Here is a 19,450-nt window from a genome sequence, read left to right as displayed (position 1 = left end):
AAGCATTCCAACTTTATTTAGTAAGGCTTAGGCTAGGCTTTGTCGTCTTCAAACATCTCTTGATGCCATAATTTGCATATTCAATTTTGAGTAGGTGACGCCACCCTTCGATTTCTAAAGAATCATGCTTTGAAAGTGAAATACATAACATTATCATGACAAGAAACTTGCGCTAAATTATTTACTACTTCAGCTAACTCATTATATCAAAACCAAGTTCATTACAGAATTGTTCCTTTAAGGTTTCCATGGTAGAAAAAAAAAAAAAAAAAAACCAACAACAACAACTACTTCACATATTACTCAGACTATATGATACATAATCTGATATTATTCTCCAACTATAAAAATCAGAGAAACTCCTACTATGCGTCATTCCCAATCAAAAAGGTGACTCCTCTTTTCGAACAAAGAAGCAACCAGAAGGACCATCATTAGGCAACAGTGCCAACCTCGCTGGGCTTTCAGCCCCTTCTTCAACTGATAATACTCCCATATTCAAGTTAATATCTGTTTTCACAAAGCCAGGGCAGACACAATTGATGCGAAAAATTGGCAACTTCTTGGCTAGGATTCTTGTGTAGGCATTCATAGCTGCTTTTGAGAGTATATAGGCAGACATAAAAGCAGGCCAACGTTTGCTTTCGAGTGAACCCTCTTTATAATCTTTTAGATACTTGCTCAACACCTCATCAATTCTCTCTTCTGATAGGTTGTCAGCAGCAACAAACACCTCTTTAGCCCATTCATTTGTTACATTCTGAAACAAATTACAAGAGAACATTTTTACCAATCACCATTACCAAAATCACAGTTACCCGAAACAGCAATTATTCTCCAACATTATCAGGAAAAACTAATTAAGCAATAGTAAAACAATTATTGGCTCAGCAGTGAATTTCTCAATGCTGTATTCTAGAATTCAACAAGTAACAGCTATAAATAAATATTTTCAATGGCATGATCAAAAGATTTGTTTCTGTTCAGCTTAGCTGAACTTTCGTTGAAATCAGCCTTCCACCAGAATCAAACTTGAGAAAATTTCGTTATGAAAATAAATGCTCTGTAGCAAAATGTGATATGGTTTTTACCTTCAACTTCCCCATGGAGGATGAAACATTAACGATCCTTGGCGAATCAGACAACTGGAGAAGTGGAATAAGTGCCTCAACCATTCTTTTGGCACCATAATAGTTTATTGTCAGGCATTCTTCAGCTAACTCGTATGTTTGATGAGTTTTATGCCAATTGATACTTGCACCTTCCTGCATCAATGAAAGAAACTTAATCATCATTCTAGTTACATGCATTGTTAGAACCAAATGTACAGCAGCATCAGTTAATGGTTTCCCCTGCCTGTCTAGCAAACCAAACAGCACTTAAAATTACAGTTCTGTCTCAGAAAATCTTGATCTAGAAATCATACCAAACTTAAATTGTCAGCAATTCAGTGGTATACACTAGTGGGATGTATCTATGAGGTTTATCTTCAGATTGAAAAGGATAACTGGTATCCACTAGAAATTTACAGAAAATGTTTAAAGCAAGGTGGACAAAAACGTCTCAGCCTTACACAATTGTGGGCATCAAACTTGTCAGGGACTGGAATAGCATTGATCTCCACGCAGACCATCAATTAAATTACCCTTCTTTTGAGCTTCATTAAGTATGCTAATTAATAGAAACTCACCTTACCAGGCTCGGTTATGAAAGCATCACCATCAACTTTGTTTCCCAGAACCCCAGCATTGTTCACCTGTGGAGAGGTGCAAAGTTTTTAATCATTCATCATCAGCTTATAAAAACTCAACGTTTTTAAAATTGCTAGAATTTAATTCTTTTAATTAAAAAAAAAAAAAGAGGCAACGAGATACGATCTTGAAGAAATGGAAACAAGATTTTAGTTGGTACCAGGATATCAAGCTTTCTGAATTTAGTTTTAATAAAATCAGCAAGAGCAGCAATACTGGCAGCGTCAGCCACATCAAGCTGATGAAACACAAGAAGATCAGAGAAACCAGAGTTTTTGAGTTTTTGAAAAGCTTCAAGGCCTCTCTTCTCATCTCTGGCTGTTAAAACAACCACAATCCCATTTGAAGCCAACTGCCTGCAAATTTCAAACCCAATCCCCTTGTTTGCTCCTGTAACCACCGCATACCTGAAAAGAAAAAATGAAGAAGAAGAACTCGTCAGCAACAATCGAAGAAGCGGGCAGGGCAGATAAAGGGAGGAATAATATCTGTGAATGTGAATAAGGAAAGAATTGCCTCTTGGTTGCTTGTGCCATTGAAGATACTATTTGTGAGTTAAAAGACTGAAACGGGCATAATCTGGTGCCAATTGAAGATGGAATGGCATGTACTGCTCCCTTTCAATTATGAGCTTCCCTTTCAATTATGAGCTCACCATGTTCCTGTGGGTTGAAAAAAAGAGCACCGATTGAATTTTAATTTATTTTAATTTAAATTGATATAAGTAATTAAATTATTTTATATATATTAAAATTTAATTATTTATATTTACTTTTTTATATTTATATTTTTTTACGTGAAATTTATAATCCTAACAAAAATTGTTTTGAATAACTAATTGTGTGAAATTCATTATAATTTATTGTACAATTTTTAATAGTTCAGATAATCGAACTAATAAGAAATATATGAAATTAAGCTTATTTTAATGATTTACTTTAATTTTAATTTTTCATTAAAAATTAAATTGAACTTAAATCGAGTTGAAATTAAATTGATAATCAATTTTTTATATATATATATATATATAATTTAGTATTATTTATTATTTTTTTATATTTTTTCAATAATTTTATACTAAATTATAATTAAAATATAAAAAAATTATATTAAAATTTTAATTCAATTTCAATGCTTAAATAGATCCCAAATCAAAATCGAAACCACACCCTTTTTACTTAAAGCTACCGATTTTTTTTATTTTTTTAAGTCCTATGAGGCGAACCAAGTAGCGGATAAAAAATGAGTGGATTTAAAAGCGGCGACGTTATCTTTGGAAAATGACGGCAGCTGACCAGCACTGAAGAAAATGGTATCTTGGGCCCTTGGCCTACTACACCAAAATATCTCTCTCACTAAACCCTCACCAGAAGGGCTAACTATTTGATACACATAAAGCCACCGAAAACCGCATGTTTACCAGCTCACTTTTCAGGGTCATGTATTTTCATATGTTTCACTGTGTTTGGATTGGAAGAAAGAAAATAATATTAAAAAGGAAATAAATTTTTTTATGTTTAAATATAGAAAAAGTAAGTATTGATGGAAAAGTAATTTTATGAATATTCTTAAATTTATTATAAAATATTGAGATATATTTGTAATTTTTAGTATTTCTTTTCTTAATTTTTTTTAATTCTGAGAGAAAATAAAAATAAATCTTTCCTCTCAAAATTATTTCTCTCATTTTTTTCTTAATGAAACAGAAAATAATGGAAAATAAAGTTTTTTTTTCTTTTGTCACGACCCAATCTATGGGCCGAACCGGCACTAGGACCTGGGCCAGTCTAAAACCTCCGAAGCCCGTAGTAAGTCTAACTATTCCTCAACCCAACTCTAAGGCCCATTTGGGCCCAATTTCAAGAATTCAACAGGACAGAGTCCGGCCATAAAATGAACCTTTTAACGGGGAGTTTTTTACTCGCCCGCCCTGTAAACACAATATATAATCATCTGGGGAACTCAGCTCACCCTCAATATAATCCTGATGCCATAAAAATAAATGGGAGCTCAGCTCCCTCATCCAGTCTAACACACATGCTTTTAAATAAATTTACAGGTCCAACATGGCAATTATATTACAGACCCAAATCAAATAAATATTTATAACACATGCGGAGTCTAAGAATTTTAACCCAATAGAACAAACACATTTAAAACTATCAATAGACCTGCGAAGAAGAAGAGCAGGTTAGACACAACAAAAATTCTCCTGTAGCATGAAAAAAATATATGAACAGGAGTAAGCGTTCGACTTAGAGAGTAAAATATCAATTTTAACCATAATCTCTATAGCTATCTAAAGCTAATGCACCCTGTAGAGTGAAATGCAACATCGTCATAAATTTCATATAAATCACATCAAAAAGGCAATTTGGAGCACTCACACGCCCAACACTATCAAACAATACATATATGGGAGCTGATCCCCTATACAGCCCTCTTAATCCAACCTCTGTCAGTGAAGATCTCAAGCCGGACTTTCGCTTAATAAATCAATACAGGGTCTCAGCGAAGAACTCAAGCCGTGTCTACCCCGAAGGACCGGGTCCCAACAAATATCTCAAGCTGTCACGACCCAACCCATGGGCCGGACCGGCACTAGGACTTGGGCCAGCCTAAAGCCCCCGAGGCCCGTAGTAAGCCTAACTATTCATTAATCCAACTCTAAGGCCCATTTGGGCCCAATTTCAAGAAATCAACCGGATAGAGTCCGGCCATAAAATGGACCTACCAACGGGGAGTTTTTGACTCACCCGACCTGTAAACACAGTAAATACTCAATTGGGGAGCTCAGCTCACCCTCCACATACTCATCAGCATAAAAATAAATGGGAGCTCAGCTCCCTCATCCAATCCATCAAACATGCATAGAATATTAAGTTTACAGGTCCAAAATAATAATTTAGTTTACAGACCCAAATCAAATAAACATTTCTAACACATGCGGAAATTCTAAGATTTAACAAGTTTATACAAACATTAGTAATCGACCTGCGAGGGAGAAAGCAGGTTAACCTCAAAATATCCTCCTGTGGCCTGGAAAAATTTTTGAACAGGAGTGAGCGTTCGACTCAGAGAGTAAAATATCAATTTTAACCATAATCTCTATAACTATCTAGAACTAATGCAACCTGTGGAGTGAAATGCAACAGCAACAATATTTTTCACATCATAACAGCAAAAAGGTAATTTGGAGCACTCACACACCCTGTAATATTAATCATAATATATGGGAGCTGATTCCCTATACAGCTCTTTTAAATCCAATCTGATGCCAGCGAAGAACTCAGCTCGGACTTCCACTTAATAACCAAATCGGGGTCCCAGCGAAGAACTCAAGCCGTGTCTACCCCGAAGGATCGGGTCCCAGCGAAGAACTCAAGCCGTGACTACCCGTCCTGTCCATAGTCCACACCACATCACACGCACGCCAACGCACGCACACTGCTCCAAATTACCACAACAACATCCATGGCACTTTAACAGTTATGAATGCAACATAAATCGTGCCTAGAGTTTAACTACATAAATATATGCATATAAGTGATGCATGGGCATGCTTGAACATATAATAATATCGAAATTACAATTAAAATTAATATTCTACTCACAGACTTGACAACGGTCCTTTGTAGCGGTAGGCGGAGGAAGAAAGGCGTCAGCTCACCTGACAATTACATTACAATTATTTAACACAATTGACTCAATACAAATCATGAAAAGACCAAATACGTCCTAAGTCGTGCCGAAAATCCGGCAGAGTCTCCCCTATACCTAGGACCTACCCAACCTGCAAAAGGGCTCAAAACACACTTCTATACTCACAATCCATATATCCATAACTCAATCACATCACACAGCCCCTCATGGGCCCATCAAATCAGTCATCCATCACAATATGTAAAATTTCAATTTAGTCCTTATAATTGATCATTTTTGCAAAAACTGCCCAAATAAGCTCTAAAAATTTTTAAACTTTGCCCCGCTGTCCTTAGCAATATTACTAAACTATTGCAAAAAGAATCATAATTTTCTAAGCTACCACGAATATTTTATGGATTTTTAATCCTATTTAAGCACTAGAAAATTACGAAAAAGCAAGGTTCGGGTTTACCTTTACCGATTCCGACTTAGGGGACGTGCTCGGGACATCTGACAATGGGGGGGTAGCCAAAACCTCGGTCCAATTCGGAGACTTTTCAGGTAGCGGGTTTGTCTGGCCGGAATTTCATATACCCGGTCAACTGTCGAATTTTCACGAATTGAGGATACCTACATGAAGCTCACAACACGGGGGTTAGTACATAAATTTTTCAGAATTTTCTAAGCTCATTTAATGCTCGGAAAGACACTGCGAAGTTCTGTGGGACCCACCGAAAAACGGTGTCGGAAAAATTTGAAATTTATGTCGCCGCGAAGCTCTCGACGAGTGGAGCGCTCTGGTACTCTCGGTTTTCTCGTGGGGTTTACGGTTTGTGAGAAATCTAGCCCAAAAGTCAAAATGGGCTAAAAATTTCCCGGGCAAAAATTGAACAAATCGCTCTACGGATTTCGGTGTTCTTGGTGTCTATGGAAAGCTCTCGACGAGTAGATGTGTTTAGACACAAGACCCGGTCCGATTGGTGGCCGGATCGACCGGATTTTGGCCGGGAAGGTGAGCAGTCGCGGCCGCGGGTTATCGAGGCCGTTTCCGGAGGTCGAGGCGGCGAGGTGGGGAGGCAGGGGAGGTGGCGGCGCGGCAAGGGGAGGAGGGAGGAGAGAGAAAAGAGAGAGAGAAGGGAGAGGGGTCGGACGCGCGAGGGAAGGAGGAAGAAAAAGAAGAAGACCGGTCCGATTCGACAGGTCCGATCCGGTCAAATTTGATTCGGCCGGTTCGATTCAGGATACAAAATTTTGAATTTTTACTCTGCCTCGGGACCGAAAACGAGGTCCTAAAATTTCGAAAAAATTTCAGAAAATTCAGAAAAATTCGTAGACTCCAAATATATTTTTAGTTTTGCCACGTGGTCTTTAAATAAATTTTTAAAAATCATCAAAGTTTATATTTTCGGAAAATCGAACCCGATTTTTAAAATCCGAAAAATCTCAAAAAATTTCCTAAAATTTAAATAAAATTAAAATACCAATATTACTCATAAAATAATAAAATTTAAAATTTTTGGGGTGTTATACAAGCTGTGTCTACCCGTCCTGTCCATATCCAACACTATACTTCACGCACGCCAATGCACACACACTGCTCCAAATTACCACAAACAACATCCATGACACTTCAACATTTATAAATGCAATGTAAAATGTGCCTAGTGTTTAACTACATAGATACATACATATAAGTGATGCATGGACATGCTTGAACATATAATAATATTGAAATTATAATTAAAATTAATATTTTGCTCACAGACTTAACCGCAGTCACTGTGGCGGCTGGGCAGAGGAGGAAGGCTGTCCCGGCTCACCTGACAATTTTATTATAATTATTTAATACAATTGACTCAATACAAACAAAAAAAAAAATCAAATATGTCCTAAGTCGTGCCGAAAATCCGGCAGAGTCTCCCCTATACCTAGTACCTACCCAACTTGTAAAAAGGCTTAAAAACGACTTCTATATCCACAAACCATACACCCACAACTCAATCACATCACACAACCCCTCCTGAGCCCATCCAAACAGTCATCAATCATAATATGTAAAATTACAGTTTAGTCCTTATAATTGACCCTTTTTGCAAAAACTACCAAAATAAGCTCTAAAAATTCTAAAACTTTGCCCCGCGGTTCTTAGCAATATTACTAAGCTAATGCAAAAAGAATCATAATTTTCTGAGCTACTACGAATATTTTATAGATTTTTAATCCCATTCAAGCACTAGAAAATTAAGAAAAAGTAAGGTTCGGGTTTACCTATGCCGATTCCGATCTAAGGAACGCGCTCGGGATGTCTCACAACGGTGCAGTAGCTAAAATCTCGACCCAATTCCGAGACTTTTTCGGTAGCCTGTCTGTCTGGCCAGAAATTCACAGACGTGGGCAACCGTCGAATTTCTGCGAATTGAAGGTACCTACGCGAAGCCCATAACACGGGGGTTAGTATATAATTTTTACGAAATTTTCTAAGCTTATTTAGTACTCAGAAAAATACTACGAAGTTTAATGGGACCGAAAAGGTTGGTCCAATTCGACCGGTCCGATCCGATCCGGTTTGATTCGGCTGGTCCAATTCAAGATACAAAATTTTGAATTTTTATTCTGCCTTGGGACCGAAAACGAGGCTCAAAAATTTCGAAAAAATTCTAAAAAACTCAGAAAAATTCGTAGAGTCCAAATATATTTTTAGTTTTGACACGTGGTCTTTAAATAGATTTTTAAAAATCATAAAAGTTTTATAATTTCGGAAAATCGAACCCAATTTCTAAAATCTGAAAAATTTCAAATAATTTTCTAAAATTTAAATAAAATAAAATATTAATATTTACTTGCAAAATAATAAATTTAAAAATTATAGGTGTTACATATTTCTTCTTTGATTAAGGAAAATTAAAAAAAAATGAAGGGAAAATATTTGGAAAGAGAATAAAATGTAAAGAACAAGAAATATTTTGTAAGTTTATAATTATATCCTTTATTTTTTAAAAAAAATTTAAAATATGATGGATAAATAAATAATTTTACAGTAAATAGTAAGTTTTTTTCTTTTTATTTCTCTTTAAATTAAAGAGAATAGGTTAAAAAGAAAATTAAGAGTCTGTTTACTTTATGAAAAATAATTTTTTATTTTGTATGAAAATTTTGATTTTCATTTTTAATAAAAATGAGAAAAAAATATGAAGAACATATATTTTTTTTGCCAAAAAATAAAAAATGCATTTATTTGTCAATAATAAAAATTAATTTTTAATTCAAAAATTTAAAAATATTCATACCTTCCATTATTAAAAAAAAATACTTATTTTACATTTTAATTAAAAAAGAATTATAATATAATTTTAATTATAGAAAAATTATTATTTTCATTTAAAAACATTTGAAAATTATAACTTTTATTATAAAAAAATAGTGAAAGACCAACTTAAAAACATTTTTTAAATTTTAATTAAATTCAAAAAATAATTTTCAATTCTCTATTTGAAAATCAACCCTGTGAATATAAATTTTTATTTTTCATTTTTTTATAATTTTTTTTTTCAAAAAACTACCATAATTTTTCATAAATGAAAATATCCTAAATATCTTTTCTTTTATAATTCCCCTCTTATCCAAGGGAAAATCCTCTCCTATTTTTCTTCAATCCAAACAGGGTTGTGGCCAATTTGAGAGATTGTTTGAAGAAAATTTGACAAATATTTAAAAATTTATTTTGTGGTTGCTCTTCAAATGTGCTCAGAACTTTTAGCCAAGTTTTAAATATTTATCATGTTTTTTTCCTAACGTGTTAAGGTTCCAGGTTTGATTATTGCCCCTCAGTCCTCTCATCAAGCACAATTTGCCCATTACTAGGGCGTATTTGATATTATTATTAAATATTTTTTAAAAATAATTATTTTTTAAATAACATTCAAAAATATTACCTCATATTGCATCACACCATATAATAATAATAATAAAGAAGAAGAAGAAATACTCAGGGTCACGTAACTTTGTTTACAGAGTTATATGTAAAACCATGGCTACCAGAATGAAACCATGACTTGATGATCTTGTTTCCCGTTCCAGTTAAGCTTTTGTGCTAGCAAGAAATATCCAAAACAATGTGCTGGTTTATTACGAGATCTTTCATTGTTTGAAACATGAAAACAAGGGGAGGAAATTTGCTTCAGCCATCAACGTTGACATGAATAAAGCTTATAATCTGATCACTGATCTGATTATAAGCTTTATTCATGTCAACTTAGATGGCCATAGCACTATTTTTTCCCTTTCCTTCTGTGTTTCAAACCTTGAAAAGCTTCATGAGTAACAGGCACATATTTCTTGCACAAAAGCTGATTGGAACAAGAAAAACGGGATCTTTTAGACGTAGGAAATTTCTTTCTAGACTCGGTTCAACATATACCAACACATAAGACATAACGTGGTAAATGAAATTACATAAGCCTGAATATAAACAAGTTGGTTTGATAGAACTTCTATTTGATGCTTGTATTTCAAATTGGCCTTGTTTGGTTATGCTCTACTTCCTAGAAAGTATATTTATCAGGAAGTACATTTGTAAGACACTTTTTTGGGAAGAATGATATAAATGTATTTGATTGCAAATTTAATTTTTTAGGAAGTAAATTACTTTTAAATTGTAAAAGACAATAATACTCATAAAATAATGTAAAGTGTAATAAATTAAAGAACAAATTAGTGAATTCATTATATTTAACTAAGGAAGTGCAACTTACCAATTTAGGTAAGTCACTTTACTTGCACAAGAGAAGTAGAGTGCTCTACTTCTCAGGAAGTTGGTTGGATAATGTAAACTAAACAAGACTAAATTCTACTTCCTAGTCTATTTACTTCTTAACCAAACAAGGCCTAGATTTGTTCCAAGATGATAACATTTCATTGCAGTGATTGAGCTTTGAACTAACGAAGAGACTGAATCAGTGGTCCAAGATTGCTCAATAGTTCATTGACAATCTTCTGAAGTAATCCATTTAGGTTCAAACTTAAAACGATCTTTTCACTATTTTTGACGTTTCTGGAGATGAAGCAGTAGAGGGCGATGATCAGAGCCCATAAATTTTTCATGAACTACAGCTCTATTTCTCATGAACAAGGGGGTTGTAAACTGGGAACCACATATAGCGCGTGATGTATTCCACCGTCTCCTCCTGCATCCAGAATCACCATGAAAAAATTAGGGGGGAGATTGATTTCACGGCAGAGCTACACAAACAAGGCCTATATACAACCAATTATCATGTGTCATCTTATTGCCTTTAGTTGCAAATACTTAATTAATTAGCCAAGGAAAAAAATTACAATCATTTTGTTCTATCTAATGCTTTTTCAGAGACGTATCAATCATTTAATATTAATGCTTTCTTGGATAAGTGTAAAGTTATTTGCCATTTTTTTTCCCTATAAAAGGAGCTGGTTTATTTTTTCCATAAGAAATTGACATACTTTTGACATGTGCCTGAGCTCTCTGGGGCCCACATCACCATGTCCTTCTGCCAAACCTTCGGCAACAGCTGCTCGCAGAACAGCAGCACCAACCTCAGCTGTAATGTGTCGAATACTGCATTATGCACAAATATGGTATCAATCTACTACGAAAAACCATCAGAGAGAGATCTTGGATGGAACCCACAATCCAACTTTTGTAATGATGACAACTTACCAACAAGCTAAGACAAAATATATATGTACAAGATGCACTGTTTTACTCAATAAAAACTATAAGCAATTACCATTTTCCTTCTGCCTACCATTTCTTAATTTTTTTTTTCCTTTAGATGCCTAGAAGTGTTAATCCAAATCCTACGTTTCTCTCAGGGCTATGACAACCAGTTATCATTAAATCCTACATGAAATGAATAATTAAATGATCAGTATTCACATAAAGTTGACAACAAATTACTCAAAATTAATAACCAGAAGCAGGTCATGCAATTTTGCAGTCTTCCTCTTTATTATCTTTTCTTAATTTTTTGTAGAATAAATGGTACCAATGTCAGCACTGGTGATGGCATAATCAATGGTGGTGCTGTTGGTAGTAATAGTGATAGCAATAGTAGTGACCATGTTGGTACCAATAACTATCACGAAAAATAAATGGGTTTCGGAGCTAATTAGTAACATGCACGTAGGCGGTGGAAATGTGGGTGGTGGCAGGAGAGGGGGAAGGAGAACATACGCTTTCTTTTAATTGAATTTTCAGAAACTGGTGAAGTTCTATATAGGAAAACAATAGAAGACAAGTATTCATTGTCCACCTCCAAAAAAAAAATTAAAAAAAAAAAAAAACAAAGGAAAATAAATTGCAATCACCAAGAGCTGGAAGTATTACCTATTAACAGATGGATATAATATGCCCTTCTGGATTTCCTCATCTGTCATGTAAGATGCGAGGCTGTAAAAATAATATCATGTAAGCAATTCATGGCTGAAAAGAGGCTTCAGGCCTCATGATCTCATAAAAATCAAAGAGCACATCTATCAAATTATTGTTCACTTCAGAGTCATATAATAGTGGCACTTGAAAAACTTTTGAATGCAAGTGTTTTGAATATTTAGGTGACATATTCACTATAATGCATGTTTGACAAGATAGAAAACAAATTGCTCCAACCCTCCCAAGTTGCCATGAATTCCAACAAAGCAATTAGCTAAATCGATCAAGGCACAAATATCATAATGCATAAGGATACAGGAACTAAAGCAGAGTCTTCATAACTAACTACTAGAGGATTGGCTCATCCAAACATGTAGGAAGTGTAGTAATAACATAGAAGAAAAGAACTCCACATGGAAAAATAGAACCCAACCCCATGGTAGAATTTCATGAATTACAGCCAATTTCAAGGCAGGAAGCTAATGAGGCTGCACACCAATTTTCATCATGACAAATCAGAGGCCACTAAATCCAACATTTTCCTACCATTCTTCAGCTTTAACTATAGTTCTCTCAATTAAAAATCTAAAAATTTCATTCAAGCAAAGAGGCAAGGAGCAATTCATAAATTCTATACCATTCAGAAGCTGCTTGCAACATTTCATCTGTAATAAAACGTGCACCTGAAAGAAGAGTTCCCAAACCAATACTGATAACAAAAAAAAATATATATGCATAAATGTTAGTTTTAAGCATAATCTACAGAAGTTCAAAAATGAATACATAACAGGGAACACAAACCCAGGAAACAGGTACATATTGTTTGCTTGATTTACATGCCCTACTTTCCCATTCCCTGCAAACACATGCATGATAGTTAAGGCAATAAAAACTAGATCATCAAAGTCAAAAACTTTTTACAATAATAGATATGAACTAACAATTAAGTTTATTAGGAAAAAATAAACCTGCTCCTCCCTGGCAAACCCCAAGGTGGTAATTCATACTTCAGCCATCCTTCATTTTGAAAAAAAATAAAATAATTCTTTTATTTTACAAAATGACGTGTTCTGGACCACTATGCAGTTTTGGATCAGTTTTATGCAATGGACCAAAATGTCCAGTTTTATAAAAACTCAAGGACTATATTGCAGATTTTTTTTAAAAAAAAGAGGAAGATCAAACTGTAAATACGACACACCTTGGGGGACCCTTTGTATTTTTCTCAATAAATAATCATGATAATTGCTTCAACACGTGGTGTCAAAATATTTCCAAACAAGTTAAACATCACTAAGAAATAATACCAAGATCAACATTTTCAAATGGGCTTCCACTAGCAAAAACTATATTTTCCCCAGTATATTTGAAAGCATCAGCAGCAGTGCATTCCGCTGTTCCAGGGGATACAATCACAATACACAATGTCAACAGAAATAACCAGCTCCTGTCATAAATTTGGAAGCTTGTGAAATTCACCAAAGCAGACCATTCATTGTGGGGTTTGACATAGCAAAAATAGCAGGTTTAGTTGAATCAGATTCTTGCATGGCCTTGAGCACCTGATTCATATTCCAAGCAAAATTTATAAGGAACAAAATCAGGAAATATAAAAATAATAATTATATATAGTTTCTACAAAAAAAAAAAAAAATGATTATGGCAATCAAAGCTAGTTTTAAAATTTATCTGACTAATGCATCTGTACTTCTGTCTTAGCAACAAATTCAGTACTTCTCTAATGCACATGCAGTTGTACTTGTGTCTCACCAACAGATTTGTTCCACTTCCAAAGCAAAAATTTGGATGAATGCATCAATGCTAGTGCCACAGAACAAAAGAAAAAGAAAAGGATTATTAACAACCATTATAAAAGTCTTATACAACAATGAGTTCCTTTTATCATCAGATGGTATCGTAAAGTATATTACTCAAACATGATAGCAATTTACATATCCAAAAAATTAGAAAAAAGGAACTCATGAAATAGAGAAGAACCACAGTTAGTAGTAGCAATATACATTTTTTAGCCACTTTTACCAATTTATCAGTTCCAATGCTAATAACTACTCATGACGAAAAATGAAATCACAAAGCATGATAAAGATTTTACCTCTTCATTAAAGATCCCACCAACTCCAGACAAACCAAGAAGAACATGAGGCTTTAACTTTTTAACCTGAATAACATTTAACTCTTACAATGACAAAATGAGTATGCACAATTACAAATAAGAAGTATAACTCTAAAGTTGTGGTTTACAACTAATGCCTTTCATGCCTTACAATATCAGTCTTGTACTTATTAAGGCTGTATAAAGGAGCTGTAGAAGTTTTACCACTTCAGTAAGACTAGCTCCCTCCCTAAGCCCCTCAACATCTTTTAAGCCTTTAGCAAATGGTGCTGCTGCTGTATCAATATTTCTCCTCTCTTTTGTGATGAGACCCTTCATCAGAGATAATAATAATAATAATAATTTTCAAAAAAAAAATTACAGACAACAGGAAATAAATGCTACAGAAGACAATCTAGCGGCAAGTATAAAAAAGAGGTAAAGGTTGATAATATTGATTTCCCCTAAGAACTGCTTCATGTTTCTAATCACTTAACCAAAACTTAAACTACTATAATGACCACAGGTTAAAAAAAATACTGGTTATGCTGATCATCTAGAAATCCATCAGATATGTAATTAATATATTATCAAGGATAAGGCACCTGCTACCATATTAGAAAATATAGAAGACAAATGTAGTTATGTATGATTATAGACTGCTGTATTACACATTTCCGAGGATTTAACTCAAAATCGTTTAGAGTGGAGAAAGAGAATCCATAAAGCCGACCCCAATAAATTTTTGGGATAAAGCCTTAGTTGAGTTGAGTCGAGTATAGACTGCTGTAAAGGAAGGCAAAAGCATAGAACCTTACATCTTTATCGAGTAGGAAAAATTGATTCTTTACAGCTGTTTCATTTTTCCCAGACATTCTTGAAACAGCCTGTACGGCCACATTCAGGACCCCAAGCCCGGCACTGTAAGCATTAACAAATGTAGAAATTAGCACATGCAAGTAACAGAATTTATATGCAAGCCTATTATGTAATATCATCAAAATTGATCTTTAGCAAGTACCTCCCAGCCCCCACTACAACTATCTTTTGGTTCACAAAGTCAGACAATGGCCGACCTTGGGCTCTTACAGTTCCCAGCAATCCCGCAAGTGCAACACCAGCAGTTCCCTGTAAGTCACAAAGTAAGCACAATTGTCAAAACTGCAGAGGCACTCATGATATTTTGTGGCCCACAATGCATTATAATATATGTAACTAGTAAAATAAAACAGCTGTACTCACCTGTATATCATCATTAAACATGCAAAACCTTTTACGATATCTTTGCAGAGTTTCAAACGCCCACTTCATTTGAAAATCCTCAAACTGATAAGATTATCCAAACCACCAAGTTATGGCATGACCAAGACTTTACACAAATACAAAAGGAAACACTTTTTTTAAAAGAAACAAACCTGTACAATGGCCTTGGGCCAACGTGTAAAAACAGCTTCCATGAACTCGTCAACAATTGATAGATATTCTTCTCCTTCCAGCCTAGGTTGTCGAAGTCCTAAATCTGTCAAACAGAGTCATGTGAAATCCATAACTTCATAATATTTGCTAGAAAGAAAAGTTTTTCAAGTTCATAGCATATCTCCTTATTCTCCTAGAAAACAAGAAAAGATCGATTAAAAAAAACAGCATGTAAAATTTTACTCACAAAGACGATCTTCGAGCAGCTTTTGATTGTTTGTACCAACATCCAGCATAACTGGTAGTATCTATTATACATAGATATAGATTGAATAAGAGAAGTGATAACATAATCAGTAGGTAAAATAAGAATATGTGGAAAGGAGAAAGAGTTGAATAATAAATGATCTCCAAAGTTAAAATAGACTCTAAATTTTCAGAGCTTTAAGGCCATATTGTCAGGGAACTCACTTGGTATAGATATTTATGCAAGTATGATAAATAAGTGGAGATAATGGGAAAATTCAGCTTCACATTTTTAGAGGTGGCTGGCTGATAAGCAACTTCAGTGAACTATCCTTATGCATCATAGCCATTGGCACATTATTGCATAAAGTATAGTAAAACCTTTGCGTCAGCTATACAACAAATGTGTATACACTTGTACATATGAGAAGCAACTGGCACATAGCACACCAAGGTAAGAGAGAGAGAATGAGACACATACTTTCTGTGGGTTGATACCAGCAGCAGCAACATACATATCAAGCTTTCCAATGGTTATGCCGATTCCTTGAACACCAAGGTCACCTAGGCCAAGAATACGACTTCCATCTGTTAGGACTATCATGTCCACCTGCAACAAAAGAAAAATAAAAAAAAAAATAATTGGAAAAATTGAATCCCTGTATTTTCCAATGTAACAGAATTTAGATTTATCAAAGCACAGATAAGTTAAAAACTGCCTTTTGACCTAACATTCAAGGACACTACTATAAATAGTACTCTAGGAAAAGTTATCCAAAGCTTTGCTTCCGAGGACTCAGTTAGCAGTAGAAGAGTTAAAGAAAACTTCTTTCTCAGAGACCCTACTTGTTTTCATTTACCTTGACAGTAATAAGAGTCTATTAGGCCATTCTTGCTATGGCAAAAAAAAAAAAAAAAAAAAAAAATCCGCCAATGAGGAAAATATTGTGACCTTGGGTTTATATACCAATTGCCTAAACCAAACTTGAGTCAAATTAAACTGGACCTTCATGATTATATATTTAGCATTTGGGGCCATAATGAAAAAAATAATGAACAATTGGGATGGAAGTAAATTAAATTAAATTTTCTATGTGTTTTTTTTTTTTTTTTTTTGGGTGGTGTTTGGGGGGGGGGGGGGGGGGGGGGGGGTGGGGGGGGGGGTTGTTGGTGTTTAATCTAGAGAAGACTATATAACAAACAAATTCTGCAATTTGTTGCTCCTCTGACATATTTTACATGCTAAGGGAAATGTGCTAACTTCTCTAACAGAACACTATTTCTATAACTCACAATATGTTCATTTTGTCCATCTCAAAATTGCTGCTACATATGAAAAATAAAATAAATAAGAACCAAAAGATAATAATAGAGATAACAAGATGCATGTAAACTCCGACAAGTGAAACAAAAGGGCAATGATATGTTCTCAGCATAGATTCATAGCATACCTGTTGAGCTGGCCAATTATAGATCATTGACATCATCTCTCCTTTATCCTTTGCACTAAAATACATTCCACGGGGACGTCTAAATAGACCTGAATAATTTTGGCATACCAACCCCACAGTTGGAGTGTATATTATCGGAGCAAAATCCTTGATGTTGTCAATAAGGACCTAGAGAGGAAAGGAACCTGAGTCTCTCTAGAGTACAATAAATTGCACTGATACCTTAATATATTCAGGCTGGAATTTTCCACAGAACTTACTCGATAGTACAATGTCTCGTTCCTATCATGAAGCCTATTCAAGATCCTCCATTTTGCTAAGGACACAACACTATTTGGTTGTCCCTGAGTATTTTTCTCCAGTGATCGATATGACTCCACTAAAAATTCAAGTTACAGAGCATAATATGTCATTGATACCAAATGACTAAAAACACATACAATAAAAATAAAAAGGCATATAAATATAATAAAGCAAAAAGAAGTGACAGGTTATTGGCATAATATTTGAGCAATAAGTAAATAATAGCTTCAACAAGGTAGAAATCCAACTTACTAAAACGAGCATATTGCTGGTCAAATGATATAACACGAGGTGGAAGGAGGCCACGCAGCCCTAGTCGATCTCGCTCAGTCAAAGGAAACCCAGTATCCTAAGAAAGAGAGAGAGAGAGAGAGAGAGAGAGAGAGAGAGAGCAGAGCAGAGAAAGGCCTTACATTGATCAGCAAATATAGGCGTACATCTTCCTACACGTATGGGCATATTTTGCTGGGTACAAATTAAATGTAACCGAAAAGAGTCGCATAGCAACAACAACTGGTACAAACAAGCTCCTCCATTACAATCCTTAAAATTAGACTAATACATACAATTGAAGTATAAAAGCTACAAGGTAAACAATTGTGGGTAAATCATCTCTATGGATAAAATTATAGTGGGTGGACCACATAAAACTTTTAGAAATCAACAATATGAAATTATATGTAGCCACTTAAACACAGTTGAAAGCCAAGATTTCACATCCGTTGCCTTTTAACTTCCAGAGTCTTAGAGCTGACAAATAACACATTGTATAAAAACTTCTACTACAATTATTTCATCCTATGTAACGCACACTCAACAGAATCTTCAATTCACAGAACTTGTAAACAAACTGGCATCGAAATCTCACGCATCAATAATCATCAATTGAAACTTTTTTTTTTATTCTTAGGTGTACCGACAGTAACAAACTTTTTATTTTTTTGCTAGCATGGGAACAGCTACTTCAAAACAGTGCTACAACTACAAGCTAAAAACAAAAAGAATTGACGTAATAATGCATAACCTTATTGAACCAAGGATCATGGAGAATATCAGCTCCACGCTTGTGAACAATACATGGACCAGGTATCGCCGTCGAGAAACTCCGTGGTCGGCGCAAACTGGAAGCCGCAAATCGCGCAACATTCCACATTTTGTGCCCTAAAATCGAAGATCTTACCAAACGACAAAATGAAACAGAACTCAAAAATCCACTTCACAATCACAGCATCTTAAACCACAGTAACTATTCTTGAAGTCAGAAATCAAAGAGTGAAGTGATAAACTGTGTAAAAGCAAGTCCACGCTTGGATTTTATTTATTTATTTTTTAATTTTTTTCCCTATAATGGGTTTTGCGACTTTCCTGCTCCATGGTCTCTTGTCTGTATAAGTAGAGCAAAAACAGTTGAAGCTGTTGACACGTGACAGGAAGGGGGTCACGGCTGCCCAAGTTCGGGGGCAGTTGCGGGAACAGATGGAATGGTCGTACAATGGCTGCCCGGAGAAATTACGGGCAGTGAGGGTATTTATGGGAATGCAAGCGAAAAGAATATGACTTGATTAGGAGCACGAGTAGTCAGTCGCCACGTGGATGATTGCTTTTCGAATAAAGGGTAAATTAGTAAATGAACAAATCTCCATCCGAAAGAATTGAATGGTTGGAAATTAATTATTCTCTTTTTCGGAAGAGAATGCAAAAAAATAAAAGAAGATAAATATGTTAGTTGGAGTGTGGAATAAAGGCTCAACAACCAGAATTTAATTTGGGGTCCAATAGAATTCAAAGTTCAAACAAGAGGTTGATATCGTTTGAAGTTTCAAACTTTGAGAATATAGTCACAAGTTCTGGGCCGCACTTGGGGTAGGTATCCCTCTGCAAGTGAACGATGGGGGTTTACCTGGAAAGTCATTGCATTATTAGATATTATTCTGAACAAGTCAAGGACAAATATATGATCTCGCCATAGTTCCTTCTATCTCATATTGTTTTCTGCTTCGCTATTTATAAACAATAAACAATGAGCAATGATTGAGATTAAAATTCAAAATCTAATGGCTTTAGCAACAATTGTATTAGGAGTGTTTGATTTACCAGTTGAGAGCAGTTGATAGCC

The 19,450-nt window shown here is 34.8% G+C and overlaps 2 protein-coding genes across 3 annotated transcripts; both read right to left on the bottom strand.

The window, feature by feature from the left end:
- Window positions 1-167: 167 nt before the first annotated feature.
- LOC110644535 ((+)-neomenthol dehydrogenase) lies at window positions 168-2,420 on the bottom strand. Its single transcript, XM_021797352.2, has 5 exons — window positions 2,268-2,420; window positions 1,912-2,158; window positions 1,691-1,756; window positions 1,092-1,265; window positions 168-760 (listed from the first exon to the last, which is right to left on the bottom strand). The coding sequence occupies exons 1-5, from the start codon at window positions 2,285-2,287 to the stop codon at window positions 383-385; spliced, it is 885 nt and encodes a 294-aa protein (XP_021653044.2). The 5' UTR covers window positions 2,288-2,420; the 3' UTR covers window positions 168-382.
- A 7,655-nt stretch (window positions 2,421-10,075) lies between these two features.
- Window positions 10,076-18,706, bottom strand: LOC110656650 (NAD-dependent malic enzyme 59 kDa isoform, mitochondrial). Of its 2 annotated transcripts, XM_058152381.1 has the most exons (19): window positions 18,359-18,705; window positions 17,587-17,683; window positions 17,292-17,410; window positions 17,032-17,199; window positions 16,062-16,190; window positions 15,582-15,642; window positions 15,334-15,437; window positions 15,161-15,244; window positions 14,940-15,046; window positions 14,737-14,839; window positions 14,144-14,251; window positions 13,919-13,984; window positions 13,295-13,367; window positions 13,113-13,199; window positions 12,607-12,661; window positions 12,443-12,514; window positions 11,761-11,823; window positions 10,875-10,989; window positions 10,076-10,579 (listed from the first exon to the last, which is right to left on the bottom strand). In XM_058152381.1, exons 1-19 carry the CDS (start codon window positions 18,485-18,487, stop codon window positions 10,508-10,510), a joined length of 1,812 nt encoding a protein of 603 aa, XP_058008364.1. In that variant the 5' UTR covers window positions 18,488-18,705; the 3' UTR covers window positions 10,076-10,507. The 2 variants fall into 2 exon arrangements, with proteins under 2 accessions (XP_058008364.1, XP_058008365.1); XM_058152382.1 differs by lacking the exons at window positions 10,076-10,579; window positions 10,875-10,989 and adding an exon at window positions 11,003-11,274 and having other exon boundaries at window positions 18,359-18,706.
- Window positions 18,707-19,450: the final 744 nt, after the last annotated feature.

This window comes from Hevea brasiliensis, chromosome 9, assembly GCF_030052815.1.
Source record: "Hevea brasiliensis isolate MT/VB/25A 57/8 chromosome 9, ASM3005281v1, whole genome shotgun sequence".
NCBI classification, from domain to species: domain Eukaryota; kingdom Viridiplantae; phylum Streptophyta; class Magnoliopsida; order Malpighiales; family Euphorbiaceae; genus Hevea; species Hevea brasiliensis.
This window is presented reverse-complemented; position numbering and strand designations above follow the sequence as displayed.

What these genes read in the sequence shown, in the direction of transcription:
- LOC110656650 (XM_058152381.1), bottom strand. Translation starts at nt 18,487, where the DNA reads ATGTGGAATGTTGCGCGATTTGCGGCTTCCAGTTTGCGCCGACCACGG. An exon ending in GCTGCTCGAAGATCGTCTTT is followed by an intron (nt 15,438 to 15,581) that starts GTGAGTAAAATT and finishes TCTGTTTGACAG; the next exon opens with ATTTAGGACTTCGACAACCT. An exon ending in AGCTCAGGCACATGTCAAAA is followed by an intron (nt 10,580 to 10,874) that starts GTATGTCAATTT and finishes TTCTGGATGCAG; the next exon opens with GAGGAGACGGTGGAATACAT.
- LOC110644535 (XM_021797352.2), bottom strand. Translation starts at nt 2,287, where the DNA reads ATGGCACAAGCAACCAAGAG. An exon ending in TCAGAAAGCTTGATATCCTG is followed by an intron (nt 1,757 to 1,911) that starts GTACCAACTAAA and finishes ACCTCTCCACAG; the next exon opens with GTGAACAATGCTGGGGTTCT. An exon ending in CCTCCATGGGGAAGTTGAAG is followed by an intron (nt 761 to 1,091) that starts GTAAAAACCATA and finishes AATTTGTTTCAG; the next exon opens with AATGTAACAAATGAATGGGC.